General features: G+C 44.1%; 1 protein-coding gene across 1 annotated transcript; it reads left to right on the plus strand.

The window, feature by feature from the left end:
• Positions 1–1510: 1510 nt before the first annotated feature.
• LOC130046090 (monocarboxylate transporter 1-like) lies at positions 1511–15298 on the plus strand. Its single transcript, XM_056138998.1, has 5 exons — positions 1511–1619; positions 8805–9065; positions 10375–10518; positions 12257–13123; positions 15066–15298. The coding sequence occupies exons 2-5, from the start codon at positions 8849–8851 to the stop codon at positions 15296–15298; spliced, it is 1461 nt and encodes a 486-aa protein (XP_055994973.1). The 5' UTR covers positions 1511–1619; positions 8805–8848.
• The last annotated feature ends 3172 nt before the right edge of the window (positions 15299–18470 follow it).

An 18470-nucleotide genomic window follows, 5' to 3' on the forward strand; every position in this document is an offset into this window, starting at 1 on the left:
CCTTGCAGTTCTCTATTTTGGGTCCGTGTTTTTGGTATTTCTTAAAAGTCGAAGCTATTTAATCAGTTTCACAAATACACTGGTACACACGCACACACACAGACACACAGGCACACACACGCTCAAGGACCCGCAGTGACCCAATGACAAGATCAGTCTCTGAAGTCTGACTTCAAATGTCCCGGAAAGTCTCTCAACCACTCGGGGTCTCAGCTCCCGAATTTGTAAACCTGCTTCTCTGTCAACTATTCCCTGGGTAAGAGGAGGTGGCGGTGGTGGTGAGGTGGATTCTGTCTTTCTCAAACCACTGGCCACAAACATATTATGTCCTGAACATTCGAGGTCCCTGGGGCTTTTGGTCTCTGCCTTCTTGTTTCTCCGTGTGTCTATGACACAGCAAACCCCGAGGGCGCTGACCCCCACCCGGCTTCTCCGTGCCCACCTCGGCACCCGGCGCCCACCGCTCTCTGAGTTCACGACCTTGGAGGGCGCGGCTCACTAGCATCCAAACCAGCAGCGCTTATGAGGTCGCCCCCTCGGCTGCTACCGTCTTAGCACAGGAAACGGTTCGGGGCTCTGGTGCTCAGAGCTAACAGGAAACCGGCTCTGAGGCTCTGAGTCTTCCCTGAGGTTACCCGACTCCAGTGACAAGCTCAAGGCTGCGCGCGCTCCAACTGCCGACCGCGTCAAGCCCCCCCCCACTCAACCGTCACCCTCCCCGCAACACGCTCATGCTCACATCAATCAGACACACGTATGCACACCGCACGCACACACATGCACGCATACACACAGCACACATGTGCGCTCACACACGCATACATGCGCATACACACACAAGCGCGCACACACATGCACGCATACACATGAACACACGAGCGCAAACACACGCACTTACAAACACACAAGCGCGCACACACGCACACGCGCGCGCGCGCACACACGCACGCACACACATGCACGCATACACACACGCACACATGTGCGCTCACACACGCATACACACGCGCGCGCACACACATGCACGCATACACACGAACACACTCGCGCAAAAACGCACTTACACACACAAGCGCGCACACACGCATACACGGGCATACACATGCAAGCGCGCGCCCACACGCACGCAGACACATGCACGCATACACACACGAACACACGCGCGCAAACACACGCACTTATTAACATACACACGCGTACACACGCACGGGCTCACACACTTGCACGCATACACACGCACACACGGGCGCGCGCACACACACACACAAACACACAGCCGCTTCAGGACGGCGCAGGGACACGCCGCCGGTTCTTTTTGGCTGACGGCGCACACGGGCGCCTCAGGCGGGTGCAGGTCCCTGCAGATAGGGTCGGGGATGTGCAGCGGAGTGCCCCGGGCTGCAGCACCTGAGCGTGCGTGCTGCTCCCCAGGGCCGCCCTGACGTGGGCGGGGGGTGCCGGGGCTCCGCCCCCTGAGCTCTGCCCCAGGGGGCAGGCTCGAGAGCTGGACCCCGAGTCCACCAAGTGTCAGCGGGTCTCGGTGCGTCTGGGGAGGCCACGGAGTGGCGGACGTGCGGTTCAGAGAGGATCTGCGCCCTGCGGCCGCAGGGTCACAGACGGTCAGTCAGGGGCGTCGGGGCGCGCGGGATGCTCGCGGGTCAGAGGGATAGGACCCGGGCTGGTGTATTTCCCCCTCACTTCTGGTGCTTTTTCTTGATGGTTTTCCTTGCTGGAAGCTTAGAGATCGAGTTTGTGAAATCGAACTGCTGGAAGAACCTTGCGTCCCCGCACGCCGCGCTCACGGTCCAGATTGTGCAGCATCTGGTGGTATTCGCCACCCTTAACTTTGAGAACTTTTTTGTTGTTTAAGAGCCACACCAGCGATACTCTGGGCTCCCAGCTTAGGAATTACTACCGGCGGTGCTCAGCAGACCTTATGAGGTGTTGGGGCTCAAACCCGAGTTGGCTGCATGAAAGGCAAACGCCCGACCTGTTGCATTACCTCTCCAGTCCTAACTATGGTCTTTAAAAACTCTCAAAGTCCTAGTTCCCCTGACACACGGAATAGCCCATTCTCCATTCTCCGCGACTTTGTTCTCTGCGGGAGAATGGAATTCCTTTCTCTCCTCTTCACATCCTATCTGACCCTGTACTGCCGTGTCTTCCTTCTGCTGGGTGAACTTTATGCAAGTTGTACTGTTTCTGTCTACTTTCTCTCTTCTCGTGAATTTTACATTCTATTAAAGGGGTAGTTCTCTTTGTTAGTTTCCAGAACACGGTTATGTAGTAGTGTCTTGAGCAATTTGGGAGGATTGCTGTCATCAATTGAGTCCACCCCCCCACACCCCCCCCCCCCGTTATTACAGGGCATAATTAGATCAAACCAGAGCTCCAGGCTGCTTCTACTTTTTTGTTTGTCTGTTTTGTTTTGTAGTAAGTACAACTACACACAGTTGTACTTACTCCTGACCCTGGGCTCAGGGACAGGTGCCAGAAACCAGGAATTGAGCTCAGGTAGATCTCTTGCAAGGCTTGACCCACTGTTCTATCTCTCCCGCCCCACATTTGATATTTTAACAGAGAAATCCAGAAGCCAGAGAGATAATACATCCGTGCAATATTTCCCCAAGCACCCCTGCAGGGGAATGCCTGAGGACCAAGGGGGCAGTAGCCCCCAGCACCCTGGGTGTGGTCCAAAAATTCAAAAAAAAAAAAAAAAAAGAAAGGTCAGTGCATCTTTGCTTCGAAATCTGGGACAGAACCAGTCATAACTTAATACAGTTGAAGAGCTCATTTAGGCTTCAGAGTTGCTCTGAGTTGGAAGATGTTTACAGATTATAAATCAGACTTCTTTCAATAAGAATTCCTTTATACTTAAAGGACTTTGAAAGGTATAGTCCCTAACTTTATTTTTTCCATCTGTTTTGTGATCATTTTATTATTTATTCATTGGGGGGGGGCACATCTGGCAATACTCAGGGATTCCTTCTGTTCTGCTCTCAGGAATCACCCCTGGTTGTGCTCAGAGGGCCATATGGGATGCCAGGGGTCAAATCCAGCTCAACTGGGAGCAAGGCAAGCTCCTTACCTGCTGTACTATCTGTCCTCTAGTCCCGAACTTTTCTCTTTTTGCTTGCTGTTACTGTTGATTCTTGCAACCTTTTTGTTTCATATTGGTGCCACAACCTATCCATGAGATATACATCTCCAAATCTGTGGTTGGGGAGGGGGGTTGTGGTCATACAGGTATAGTCCTGACCACAGTTTGAAGGTTGAGCTTGGCAGTGCTGAGGGGACTGTGCTGTGCAGGGGATCAAGTTAAGGTCATCGGCTTGCAAGTAAGTACCTTAAACCTGTGCTATGTCTGATAAATCTTTTTAAAATTTGGTCGGGAAAAGGGTCTGTCAATAGAGAGCATGCTAAAATAAGAAATTTCAAGTAAAGAAAGGAATTATTGTTTTGTTTGTTCTGGGGCTACATCCGGCAATGCTGAGGGTTTATTCCTGGCTCTGCATTCAGGAATTACTGCTGGCAGGATTGGGAGACCGTATGGGATACTGGGGATCAAACCTGGGTAGCCAAGTGGGAGACAAGTGCCCTACCTACTGCATTGTTTCTCTGGCTCCACAAACAGGAATTTTTAAATTGGACAGAATTATGTTGAGTCCTTGTATTGTTTGTGGAAAAAAAATGGGGCAGGAGGCATACCCATTTGTGCTCAGGACTTAACTCTTGCCTCTTTACTAAGGGATTACTCCTAGTGGAGCTTGGGCAACCATACGTGGTCCCAGGGATTGGATCAGGTCATGTGGGTCAGCCACTTGCAAGACAAGTGCTTTTAATGATGTACTATCTCTCTCGCACATTTCTTGAAATTTCAGCCCCTGGCAGTGCTGGGGATCTAACCCAGGTCAGCTGCTTGTAAAACAAGTGCCTTACAAGCTGGGCTGTCCCTCTGACCCCCATAACTTTGAGGGAAAGGGGAGTTTACATTCACTTTTTCTTTCTGATTTTTTTTCTTGTCGGGGAGGTGATTGGGTCACACCTGGTGGTGCTCAGGATTTACTACTGCCTCTGCACTCAGGGATGACTCCTGGTGGGCTCTGGGGACCATGTGAAAGTGCCAGGGATTGAACCCAGGTCTGCCATGTACCAGGCAAACACTCTACCCACTGTGCTATTGCTACAGCCCTTCTTTTTTTTTTTTTTTTTATTTATTGAATCACTGTGGGAAAGGTTACAAAGCTTTCAGGTTTATGTCTCAGTCATGCAAATATCAAACACATTTCCCTTTACCAATACTTATTTTTTACCATGAAGAACCCCAATAAAACCCCACCCCCCACCCCTCCCCGTCCCTGTGAGGCAGATGAATTCTAGTTAACACTCTATCTGCTTTGATTAGATTCATTGTTTCAATAAAAGATTCACCACTATTATTTAGAGTTTACCCCCCCCCCCAAATCAGACATGCTGAAAAAGCATTGTGAAGTGATTTGCTTTCTACAGCTGGGTTCAAGAATTAAATGTTGGTTTTGGATTTCTGCTATTTTACCTATTGACCCTGGAAGTATTTCTACTGAAAGTCAGATAGTTAAGAAATTGGTTTCTGTGTTCTGGAGTCGTGGCCGTGCTGGAGAGCCGCTCGCGGGGGGACCGGTGGCCTCGGTAGGGCGTGAAGGGCAGAGCGAAACGCCCCCCTTCCCATGAGGTTTTAGTCGCCCCCACACTCCCGGCTCATACCTGCTACAGCCCTTCTTTCTGAATCTTTTGAGTTTTTGGCCATATGGAGCAGTGGTCAAATGGTCTAATTTTATACAAATCCACTTTCTGTATAAAAGAGAGGTTTCACCACTCATCCCTAGACCTTAGTGCAGTGAGAAACTGCCTTCCAGGAAATAACATTTTGGGGCTGCACTCAGCATGCTTGGGGAACCATGGACTCAAACCCTGGGGCCTTGGCAGTGAAGCCTCCCAGTCCTTGTAATATCAAAATCTGTTTGAACAATTCAAAGAAAAATCCTAGAATGTTCAGCTTTAGAGAGTGAAATTTTGAAGGTGACAGGATGAGCTTTCTCCCAGATAACAAACTACTGCTTTTTACTGGTTGTCTTCTGTGAGGGTTTGGATGAGTAGATTGTAACTGGAATGTTAATGAGTTCACTCATTTGAATTCAGATGTAGTTTGGCCATTTTTTATCCTGAGGACTTACGACAAAGTGTACTCACTATAAAGTAAATTTTTTTTAGTAAATAATAAGCAAGTGCCAAGTATTGACAATGGTATACTTAAAGCACCTACAACAAGGTACAACATACCAGAAATTACATACTTGTTACTATTTAAGATTTTACTATTGCAGGGAGATGATTTTGTGTTTGAGGGAGTGTACATATTTTTCAAAATTCTTTTCAGGACAAAACATTTGAAGACTATAGACTTGGGAATCACTTATACATACTTCCAGGTAAATCTAATACAAAAAGTTAAGAGAAAAAGAAACAGAATATTTGGAACTTTGTATCACCCTTTTTCTTGATCTTTTTATACCTCTCATGAAAGGTGAATTTGATAAAAAAAATTAATAAAAAACGTTAAAGTTGTACAAGAAAATAAGCAAAAGATATTATGGGATTTGATACTATTTTCAGAGCAGAAACCAAGCTACGGACCTGGGTTTCTGTATCAGAAGCAACCAGTGCTTACAAAGATTTGTACCACGAGTGTACAGGAGATCAGTGGGCGAACTTTGGAATAACTCTAACACTATCTCTTTCTTAGGGAAGGTAGTATGTTCTGGATTCTTTCAAGGGTGCTCACTTATTCTTGTCTGTTTCTTCATCAATAAATGGGAATGGGTAAGAAATAATTTTATAGTAATTTTAGGGCATAATCTTACCATTCTTATGAGTAGTCAAAATAGTAGGGGGAGTGGAGTTCATGCCCAATATCAGCTTATTCAATGGCTGAATAAATAGCAGTACTCCTACATTTAAAAAAATAGTAGGGGGAAATCTATGAAGGAAATCTATAGCTGTAATTATTTGGTCCTAGAAAAATTGTGCCCTCCTATCAGATTTGATTACATTTCTGGACTAGAGCAGCTGTTTGGAAAACTCTGATGTTAGGAAGAGTTATCTGAGCACTGAGGGCCCTATTGGATGTACCTAGTAAAGATGTTAGGCCTTGTGACCTGAAAGACAAATAGCAGTACACTGAGTTATTGGAGAGTCCTAAGTTTAATGAGCAAAAAATGTACAAACGTGGAAGATGAACTAACACAGCCAACACCTTGAAGAATTTCAGGTACTCTGCTTATGCTGCAGCATAGTGTCTGAGTGAAGAAACAAAGAGGCAAAGTTCCAAGCAAGGGTAAAATTTTGGATGACTTGTTAATTGTTGTAAGGGTGGTTTATCTAGAACTATGTAAGAGTCTTAAAATAAAGGAGTGAGTTTTACTTCAAAAGATCACTCGGGCTGCCATGCCATCAACAAAATGGAGAGAATCATAAAAAGTAGGGAAATAATTAAGGAGGCTTTTAAATTAACACACATGCAATGTTGACCCAAGTTGAGGTTTAGTCACTATACAATGGTGACAGAAAATTCAGGAGTTTTCAGGGTTAATTAGTTATTTGGTGTTAGGGCAAGTGAGAGAAGGGTAAGTCCTAGGTTTGACTGATGATTTGACCAGGAAATTTGTCAAATACAGACAGTAAGCCACTGAAGTGTATGAGCTTTAAGTCAACAGAATTTAAGATTGTGTGAATATAGGCCATTTGGTGTTTAACATCCATCCAGTATCCTGCATTCTCCCTTCTGGCTATATCACATTCCTCTTATTTGTTTGTTCAATATTTGTTGAGCACCCTGTTTCCATTCCGTTCATTTTTCAGTACAGAGAGACTGACAACAGTAAGATGGAACATAGCTTAGCAGGTGGAGCAGAAACTCAGGAGCCATTGTGATTAGCTTTGAATCCCAACTCTGTTGTGTCCTAAGCAAGACCATTCTGTTCCTTAGGTTGCCCACCGATAAACTGGGAATCGCAATAGTACTTACTTCATAGCGTGATGGAGAACATTCCATCGGTTCATCAAGTACAATGACTTATCTAATGCTTATTACATGAAAATTACAAGAGAAGTGCGGATTTTCTGATAGTCTTTTAGATAGAGCAATAGAGATAAGTAAAGTATGATAAGAAATAGAATGTGAGAGGTTGGTCTAGAATGATCCAGAAAAGCCTACCTCATCTGGGAGCATTTGAACAAAGATTTAGGTGAAATGTTGTTAACAGAAGTCCAGGCAGAGAGTAAATGCAGAGAGCACACATGCTTCACATCCTAAGCATAATAAGAAGGCCAGTGGAGCTGAATGGACAAAGGTGGGAATTGAAATCAGGATACACAATATAGGATCTTTGTTGAGTTTTCTCTTCTCTTCCTTCTGTGTGCTCAATCACAGGCTTCAGAAATAGGTGTGTAAATTAGAGTCAATCAAAGCTTACACTGCAATTAGCCCAGTTGCATTTAGTGCCCAGTCATGAGCTGACCCCGTTTTGATCCCCAGTATAACATATGGTTCCCCAAGCAATACCAAGAGTGATCTTCCAGCACTGCCAGGGGTGAATCCAAAACCCTAGATATATTTATAATTCAAAATAAGATAATAATTCTTTTGCTTTTTTGGGTCACACCCGGAAATGCTCAGGGGTTATTCCTGGCTCTGCACTCAGGAATTACTCTTGGCGGTGCTCGGGGGACCATTTGGGATGCCTGGAATCGAACCCAGGTCAGCTGCGTTCAAGGCAAATGCCCTACCCATTGTGCTATTGCTCCGGCCCCCACTGTCACTGTCACTGTCCTCCCATTGTTCATCGATTTGCTCGAGCGAGCCCAGTAACGTCGTGAGACTTGTTGCTACTGTGTTTGGCATATTGAATACGTCACAGGTAGCTTGCCAGGCTTTGCCCTGCGGGCGAGATACTCTCGGTAGCTTGCAGGGCTCTCCAAGATGGGGCTCCAGCCCCCATTAGATAACAATTCTAAGCAGTTGGATGAAAGATCATCTTTACTGACGAAACATTCTTGTCTTTGAAATGAGTCTCTTATGTCTGGAATGATCTTTCTTTTTGAAAACTTCTGTATAATGAGTAATGGACATTACTATTTTTCCCCCTGACACATTTAAATCAGTCTTTTTAAATCAAAGAACAAAAAAATGAGATAGTAAAGAATATTCTTGGGAAAGGATAAATAACATAAAAGAAATATTTTATTATAAGCCTTTGATAGTGTATTTGTGTCTGCACACAGAGAATTTGAATGAGCTATTTTTCTTCAGTAATGTGAAAAAACTGCTGATGTCAATTGTTAATAGAGATATGCAGGCCAGAGGAATAGAAGAGGGTTTAGAGCATACACAGGGCTTTGGCACACTGGGTCTAAGACACAACACATCTTGGCCCCAACCTTGGACTGTCTGCCTGTTTGGCCAGATACTGCCAGGATTGGCCCGGGGTACCCTAAAGACAGAGTGGGAGCTCTCCCACAACATAGTTGTAACAGGTATGCTTACACACTTGAAGAAGCTACAGCATTTGTTGGAAATAATTTCGTATATGGCTTAAGTGATAAATTTTTAACTTAAAGCCTCTAAAATTCTGCCTTTCTACCATGTTCACAGAGAACTATAATATTGGAAAGTATTTTAGTCATCTGCAGCCTCAGTTTGGAGATTTTGTAAGAGTGTCTTCTCGTTGACCTCTCGTTGTGTACTGTTTTAATTTCACACCCTGTAGGTTTTGAGGTTGGAGCCGTGTTCCGGAGTTCATCTGGACTCACCATGCCGCTGGCTGTTGGAGGCCCCCCTGACTACACCCCCCCAGATGGAGGCTGGGGGTGGGCAGTGATGGTTGGAGCTTTCATTTCCGTTGGCTTCTCCTGCTCCTTTGCCAAATCCATTACGATATTTTACAAGGAAATTCAAGACATATTTCATGCCAGCACCAGTGAGGTATCATGGATCTCCTCCATCATGTTTGCCGTCATGTATGCTGGAGGTAAGAACTACAGAGCCAACTTCTCCCTCAGCTCGCAGTCAGGGCTTCAGTGATGAGACAGCAGGAGTGTCAGTCCATAAAGCTACCTTATAGAAGTCATAGTTGTCATTCCTTTTAATAATAAAAACAATAAAGCAAACTGTGTGCTCTGTTAGATCAGTCTTCATAACAATCACAAATCACAAATCATCCTGTTATTCGTCGTTTGCCTCAAGCAGGCCCCAGTAACGTTTCCTTCATCCTAGCCCTGAGATTATATTCAAGGCTCTTTAGGAGAATGAGACCCATCATTGTTACTGGTATTTGGCATATTGGGTACGACACAGGGAGTTTGCCAGACTCTGCCATGTGGGCAGGCTACATTTGGTAGCCTGCCAGTTTGTCCAAAGTAGGAATGAGATAATAAGATATCATAATAAGATGTCTTCATAACATCAGTTACAATAGTATCAAACATCGCTGTCTAGAATAATTTTCTTTGTTTTGTGTTGATTGTTAGAATGTAGAAAAGCAATTGATTATTTTTGAACATTTGTCCTTTACATTTGCTAAGTTATTGTCATTCCCAGTTATTTATTGGTAGATTTTTCTCAAAAAAATTTTAGATAGATAATATCTCCTGCAAATACTGATAGTTTGGTTTCTTCCTTTCCTTCCTTTCCTTCCCTCTGTCTTACTACACTGGCTGGAAATCCTGTCTAATATTGAAGAAAAGTGGTGATGGTATGCATTCTTATTTTGTAGCTTTAATTTTGTTTTGTTATTGTTTTCATGAGAAACAATATAAACCTTAGTGAGTGAATATGCTCTAAACTCAGAAGTTTGAACAGCTGTGCTCAGACATGTATTTCATCTTCATGTATATTTACTCCAGATGAACATGTCATAATTAAAAGAAGAAAATGTGCTACATACATGTGCTACATACATTGATCATATCTTACATACATGAAGACACCTTTGACTTATAAGTGCAGATGATATTTTCAGTCTATTCTGCATTTGAAAATAGGTTAATATCTTTCGCCCTTTAGTAAAAAATGGTGTTATGCTGTAGGTATAGAGATGTACAATTGATATAATAGTTTTATTTTCACACAACTGATGCTGTAGTTTTACTAGGGTTATACTATTTCTCATCTGACTATTGTAAGGGCAGAAGGAAGTCTTCCTTACCAGTGCTGTCTGTTGCACCTGTTGATTTTTTCATGTGGGGAAGGGCCATTCTTTCCTGACAGTAACGTGATGTGTGGTGTGGACAGGATGGGTGTGCTGCTCTTCTCTGTTATTGAACTGTTGGTTCCCCTAGGTCCCATCAGCAGTACCCTGGTGAACAAATACGGCAGCCGCCCCGTGATCATAGCTGGCGGTTTCCTGGTTGGCAGTGGCTTGATCACTGCATCTTTCTGCAACACTGTGCCGGAGCTGTACCTATGTATCGGGGTCATTGGAGGTGAGTTGTGGCCAACGTATTTTCAAGCAAAAATTTGGGGGGTATGCTAATTAATTAGAGCATTTTTCTGTCAGTCTCTCGAAAAGTACAATTTTCTTCACTAGAAAAATGGCTAGGTCTCTTTTATTTTCTTCCTTTTAAATTGTTTGTGTTTTGGGGTTTTGAGCCACACCCATAGGTGCTCAGGCTTATTCCTTGCTCGGTACTCAGGGATCACTCTTGACGGGGCTCAGAAGACTGCATGGGATGCCCAGGGGTTAAACCCAGGTCAGCTGCTTGCAAGGCAAGCGCCCTGCCTATCTCCCCGCCCTCTATTTTTTCTTGAATTATTAGTTTCTTTTCTTTCCCTCCCTCCCTTCCTCATTTATATTTTTAAATCTGTACTTTTCTGGGGGGCGAGGAGACTTGTTTTTTTTTTGGACCACACGCAGTGATGCACAGGGGTTACTCCTGGCCCTGCACTCAGGAATCACTCCTGGCAATGTTTGTGGGACCATATGGTATGCCAGGGATTGAACCTGGGTTGGTCTCGTGCAAGACAAATGCCCTACCCACTGTACTATCACAGTTTCCACCTTTCCTCCTTTCGTTGCTAAGTTTTTTTCTCCCTCCCTCTTTCCTTTTTTGTGGGAGTGGGAGTGGGGTTAACAAAATCACTTAAGGAAAGGGTGTATTGGCTGCAAATGTCTTTCCATCCAACAAAAAAAATGGCTCCAATGAAAGAAATGTCAACAACAAAGCAGTAATCTTCTGGTCGAGAAGCCAGTTATAGCTCCAAGGGCTAAAGGTCTGGAGGAGACACTTGCCCCACATTCTAATAGCAAAAGAACATAGATCATCCGGCATGGCTGCCCCCCACAATAAATCTCTGCTCTGATGCCATATCCACTCAGACATTTTTGTGCACATAAATATTTTAGAACAAAGGGATGAGATTATGGATAATGTTTCTAGTGGTTTGTTTTTCACTTAATTATAACATTAATACGTGCAAGTCCCTGTCTCGTACTTCTGTATCTCATTCGCATCCCTCTTCTTTTCTGAATTCATGAGAGCCTCTTTCCTTTTTGTTTTTACTTACCTGTTCCTAAGAAAAGCTAAAACTGTCAAGTTAAACAAAAGGCATGATATTTGGGGCTGGAAGGATAACACAGCGGGTAGGGCATTTGCCCTGCATGCAGCCAATCGGGTTCGATTCCCAGCATCCTGTATGGTCCCCCAAGCACCACCAGGAATGATTCCTGAGTGCAAAAGCCAGGAGTAATCCCTGAGCGTTGCTGGATGTGATACACACACACACACACACACACACACACACACACACACACACACACGGCATGACATTTATTATTCATAAAAGGAGGTGCATTCTCCATCTTGGAGATTCGACTGCATCTCAAACTGAGACTATTTTCAGCTTTTTCCCTCTGGAGAAGCCTGTGTTCTCTCTTGAACACATGGATCTCTCTCTGTCTCTCTACTCTCATATTTCTCCAAATAAAAAAATTTTACTTCACTAAAAATTATTTAAATGTTGTTATCTTATATTGGCTACAGAAATATTATCAAATATTTATTTGATAATATTACACTAAATAATCTATCAGTTATAATAGCCTCCCTCATAATTATGATCTGAGTCTTTTACCATTTAGTCTCTGTCAAGTTATTTAATACAAAATGTGCTCCTGCCTTTTTTCTTTTTACAATGTATGACTCTTTTTCCCCATCCCACCAGGACTTGGGCTTGCCCTAAATTTGAATCCAGCTCTGACCATGATTGGCAAGTATTTCTACAAGAAGAGACCACTGGCAAATGGACTGACCATGGCAGGCAGCCCGGTATTCCTCTCAACCCTGGCCCCCCTCAACCAGATTTTCTTTGATATATTTGGCTGGAGAGGAAGCTTCCTGATTCTTGGGGGCATATTGCTAAACTGTTGTGTGGCTGGATCTCTCATGCGGCCAATCGGGCCCAAACCAGCCAAAGTAGGGAAAGAAGGGTCCAAAGAACATCTTCAGGAAATTGGAAAATCTGAGGCAGGAAAGAAGGCCAGTGAGTCACATGCAGAAATGAATGGTAGAAACCTCAAAGCAGAGAAGCAGTCATTCTTCCAAACCATTAATAAAGTCCTGGACTTATCCCTGCTCAGGCACAGAGGATTTATCTTCTACCTCTCTGGAAATATGCTAATGGCTTTTGGTCTGTCTGCACCTCTGGTCTTTCTTAGTAACTATGGAAAGAGTAAGCATTTCTCAAATGAGAAGGCTGCCTTCCTTCTTTCCATTCTTGCTTTTGTCGACATGGTAGCCAGACCGTCGATGGGGCTGGTAGCCAACACAAAGCGGATAAGACCTCGAGTCCAGTACTACTTTGCTGCTTCTATTATTGCAAATGGAGTGTGTCATCTGCTACTACCTTTATGCTCGACATATGTCGAGTTCTGTATCTACGCGGGATTCATTGGATTTGCATATGGATGGCTCAGCTCAGTACTGTTTGAAACATTGATGGACCTCGTGGGACCGCAGAGATTCTCCAGTGCCATGGGATTGGTGACCATTTTGCAATGCTGCCCTGTGCTCCTGGGGCCACCGGTGTTAGGTATAGTATGGCTCTCCATCTCGATGATTCCATAGACAGTTCAGAAGGTGACAGGAACAATGAGTAGCTTGCTGACAGCAAACCTTTCTTATTACCTCAGGGCTATCAAAATATCATTGCTGAAATATTGAGTTGAACTAAGGGAGCCATCAAGATGAAAGGGGTCAGGCTGGAATGATAGCACAGCGGGTAGGGTGTTTGCCTTGCACGCGGCCAACCTGGGTTTGATTCTCAGTATTCCATATGGTCCTCCGAGCACTGCCAGGAGTAATTCCTGAGTGCAGAGCCAGGAGCAACCCCTGAGCATCGCCAGGTGTGACGCATGAAAAAAAAAAAAAAAGATGAAAGGGATTTCCAAAACTATTACAAACTTGAATATTTGTTAAATGAATCTTTTCTGATATTTTGTTGTTTATTGTATAAATACATATTTATACATTCAACTTTTAAAATATTATTGAGGAATACATTTTAGCTGCAGAATTTATCTCAGCATTATATTTATCATAACAACCATAGTTATGAGGGAAGGGTTCATAGAGTGCCAGGGACTGTTCTAATGGTTTGATGTATCCTGTTACATCCAATAAGCCTATAAAGACTGTGTTGTTCCTTCCTTTACAATGAAGGAATAGATGCTTCTAAAAGTGAAAGAATTCTCCCAAGACACGTGTAGACACATTAAGGTAAAGGTAAAGGCCCTCCCGTTGATCGTCGATTTGCTCGAGCGGGCCCAGTAACGTCTCCATTGGAGACTTTGTTGTTACTGTGTCTGGCATATCGAATACTCTCGGTAGCTTGCCGGGCTCTCCGAGAGGGGCGGAGGAATCGAACTCGGGTTGGCCATGTTGGCCGCTTGTAAGGCGATCACCCTACCCGCTGTGCTATCGCTCACACATTAATGTCCAAAAAATCGTTGAATTATTGCTAAAGATACCAAGTCACCCATCTGAAAATTATTAATACGACAAAATACAGCAATAATTTAGACTTTGGATATGACTCTTGCTTTTGAGATTGCATTGTAAAGTAAGGAGAGACGCAGAAATTGTACTTCTTTTGAAAACACCAGCAACTTTTCTCTGTACAGTCAGTCAGTCCCAGGTTCTGCCAGTTCTCACCTTTTCAGATAAGTTCTGATCCTCCATTTCTCCAACACAGCTGCCCACCTCCCTTGGTTGCTGTCTCCTCTCCAGCTGCTCCTCATGGTCTCCTTCACTCTGGTTTGCCCAAGTCCCCTCCAGCTAGTCTTCAATCTCTTAAAACTCTAGTTGTTTTCCTCATTCTTGGGATGAAGAGGAAGTTCCCCAGTGAGGCCTCTAAGGCTCTGCAGGGCCGGACCCACCTCCCTCCTGCCGCTCACCTCCACCTGCCTGTTTGCTCTCTACTCCAGCAGTGTGGCCTTATACCCTCTGCTCCCCACATCTGCTTGTCTTGCTGTTCCTGCCTGGGTTCTTTTCTTCCTGAACATCTCCTGATTTCTGTAATCTTTGGCTTAATTTAAAGTTTAAGAGAAGTTTTCCTGACCCCAACCCCCTGTAGTCTACTTTCAACTTTTCTGTTTTGTTTTTGGGTAACCCCTGGTGTCATTCAGGATTTACTCCTGGCTCTACACTTAGGGATCATTCCTGGTGGACCCGGGGAATCATATATGGTACCGAGATCAAGCCCAGCTTGGCTATGAACAAGGCAAGCTCCCAACCCACAATACTGTCTTGCCAGACCCTGTAGTCTGCTGTCAGTCCCTCCTTGCCACACCTGACATAGTTTTTGTTTTTGCCACACCCAGCAGTTCTCAGGGATCACTGCTAGTGGGTCTTGGGGAATCATATGGGATGCTGGGGAGTGAACCTGGGTTGCCCTTGTACCAGAAAAGTTAACTTCCTCTTTGGTCCCTACATTTGTTTAGTTTTACCCATACAGCATTTTTTTATATTTTTAGGTCATCTCAATGATATATATGGAGACTACAAATATACGTACTGGGCAAGTGGTACAATCCTAATTACTTCAGGCATCTATCTCTTCATCGGCATGGGAATCAACTACCGACTTGCAGCGAAAAAACAGAAAGCAAAGAAGGCAACGGAAAATGAAGAGGAAGAGCAAAAAACAGTCACTATAATGGAATCTTCAGGCACGGGAGGCCCCATAGAGAAGAGTGTTCTCTTCTGAATCCATGCACAAGCAGTGCCGCCCTGCTCTCTAGCCTGCTTACCCCAGAGAGTGACATTTTATTCCTTTCCTTCCTAGCAGTTCTAAAGTGAATGTCGCATTCTTTGGGTGCTGAGCATATGTAAAAGATGTGCAAGGACAATAGCTTTTATGTGAAGTCTTGTTTTTAAAATTTTTATTAAAGCACCATGATTTACAAAGTTATTTATTGTTGGGTTTTAAATATCCTATTATGTTCCAGTACCCTTCCCACCACCAGTGTCTTCAACCCTCCTCCAGGTTTCCCAGATTCCCTCTCACCCCCATCCCCAGCCTGCAGTGATAGCACATCCCCAGCCTGCAGACACCTTTTTAACTTTAGCTGCTAACATTGGGTCTCTCATTTTCAGTGTTGTTGACCATGGTTTGGATATTTGGCTCAACCCCTCCTTTACCCACCCATGGACTCAGATCCCCTGACCCCTGCTTCTCCTTGCTTCCTATCTATCTCTTCTCCCCTCAATTTCTTTCCTTCTCTGATCTAAGAATCCCCCCTTTCATTTTTTTTCCTTTATTGGGGGGGGGTCATACCTGGTAATACTCAGGGGTTACTCCTGGCTCTGCTCTCAGAAATTACTCTTGGCTTGGGGGACCATATGGAATTCTAGGAATTGAACCTAAGTCAGCCATGTGAAAGGTAAATGCCCTACCCGCTGTACTCTCACTCTGGTCCCAGAATATACATATATATATATATATATATATATATATATACACACACACACACACACTCTTTGGGATTATATAATGGCGATGGCAATGTTCAGGGGCTACTCCTGGCTCTACGTTCAGAAATTACTCCCGGAAATGCTCAGGGGACCATATGGGATGCTGGGGATTGAACCTAGGTTGGCCACATGCAAGGCAGTCCTATCTGCTGTACTATCGCTCCAGCCCAGAATCCCCCCTTTGAAACATTGCTTTCCCACCTCCAATTATCATGTTAAATGAAGTAAGCCAGAAGAAGAAAGACAAATACAGGACAATCTCACTTACATGTGGTATATAGAATACTGGATAAAATATTTATTAAGGTATACATCACATGCTTCCTTTTCATCAGAGTAAAATTTCATGACTTTTGATAAGGTATTTGGTCAAATAACTGTAAGATCAGTCCCAATAGGAAATCAGTCCCATTTCCAACAGGCCGGCTCCCTGCTGCCCCTTTGCAGTCAACCCTTTCCCTTACCCATAGTCCCTAACAGCTGCTATTCTGGTTTCTGTCACCTCTGGTTTTCCAGAATAGAATCAGTGGGATCACATAATATGTAACCAGCATGAGAAAGATTTGGCATTTGTCCCAGTTCCAAGTAGGACGTTCCAAGAACCCTAAGAGTCTCTGGGATGATGAGTGTCTTGTGTTCATTACCAAGATGGCTGGTGGCTGGGCCCCTCACCCAACGTCAGATCAGGGTGAGGCTGGTCTCCAGGCTGACCAGTGGTTGCAGTTTCAGCTCACTCTGACTTCCAGGGGGCCAGATAGAAAGCATAAGTTGAGTTCAATGACTAATAGCCAATGAGTTGGTCAGTTCAGACTATGCATGAAATCTCCTGGAAACCCCTAAACTATGGGGTTCAGTTTTGTGGTTGGTGAATCCATTGAGATGTGTGTGGAGGGGACAGGGCGCAGGGGAGTTTGGCCACATACAGCAGTGCTCAGGAATCACTCCCAGTGCTGCATGAGTGGCCATATACAGTGCTGGGATCAAATGAGTTAGCAGCATGCATGGCAAGTGTCTAACTTGTCATAGTGTCTGTCTGTCTGATCCCTGTTTGCTTCTTTAAGATTTATACTCTCACTTTTCAGCTATAAGAAAAGATGAACTCCTGCAGTTCACTGCAACTTGAATGGAACTGGAGGGTATCATATTTAGTGAAATAAGTCAGAAGAATGACAAATATTGGGTGACTTCGCTCATCTGTGGTATATTAAGAAATAAAACATGAGAGTGGACGGGGGGATGGGGATGGAAGGGATACTGGGATCATTGGTGGTGGAGAATGAGCACTGGTAGAGGGATGGGTACTCTATCATTGTATAACTGAAACTCAAGCACAAAAATTTGTAAGCCTACAACTGTACCTCATGGTGTTTCACTAATAAAAATTTTTAAAAAAACATGAGAGTGGACAGTATCAAAGGATGACAAACCCTTGGCCTTAGACTCAGATGACCAAGCAAGGGATCAAGGACTTAGGGGAGGGAGGAATGAAGGGACAGACTAGAAATGACATAAAAAAAAAAAGTGGTAGAAGGGTCTTTGGCATTTTGGACTGCGGCAAAGATGCAGTAATTAGACACTAAACCATGAATGTTAACAGTATTGTAAACATGTGACTAAATATAGTAACCAGATAAACGTTTTTTTAAATGACTTCTGATCTGGGGCTGAAGAGATAGCTCAAGGAGCGAGACTACTCAGAGGCCCTGAGTCCAACTCCCAGGCCAAGGCTTTATTCCACATAGTCCTTCAAGCACTTCTAGGTGTAACCCCAGTGGCCCCCAGTACCTCTGGAACTGAGGGAATCTGGGAGCCCTTCACCTTGGTAGGTCCTCCCTTCTCCCACTTCCCACCCAAAAAAACCCAGATATTCTGGTGACTAAACATAAGAACATGTGACTTGTTATGTGGAACTCATGATAATAACAAAAAAAGGGCCTCAAGTGACAGTTCTGTTGATATTAGACAAAAGGACCAGAAAGTCCATGGGCTGTGAGTCATCAGGGTCTCTGTCCTGGGCAGTGCTTTGGGGGACACCATTCCTGTCGCTCTCTTCAGGCCATTGTATAACTTCACGGGAGTGTATAACTCCAGAAGCCAAAGCGTTCAGTGTTCCATATGTCAGGCATTAAAATTGTTCTCCAATATCATCATTCTGAGATCAGCATGAAAACAATGCATGGAGGTCAAAAAAGGTGACACTGGATGAAGTAAATCTACTTTTTCACACTTTTATCCATGGATATGATTGACGTTTACCACATGCCAGTTCTAAGTGCTGTTCTAGGCTTTGGAGATTCAACAGGGAGTAAAACAAAATGGTTTATGTTCCACTGATGGGCAGAGGAAGACAGTGAATAGTACCTAAGAAGAAAAGAGCAATTTTCAAATGAAGCAGAAGAAAGGAA

This window comes from Sorex fumeus, unplaced genomic scaffold (genome assembly GCF_029834395.1).
Source record: "Sorex fumeus unplaced genomic scaffold, SorFum_2.1 ptg000131l, whole genome shotgun sequence".
NCBI lineage: Eukaryota > Metazoa > Chordata > Mammalia > Eulipotyphla > Soricidae > Sorex > Sorex fumeus.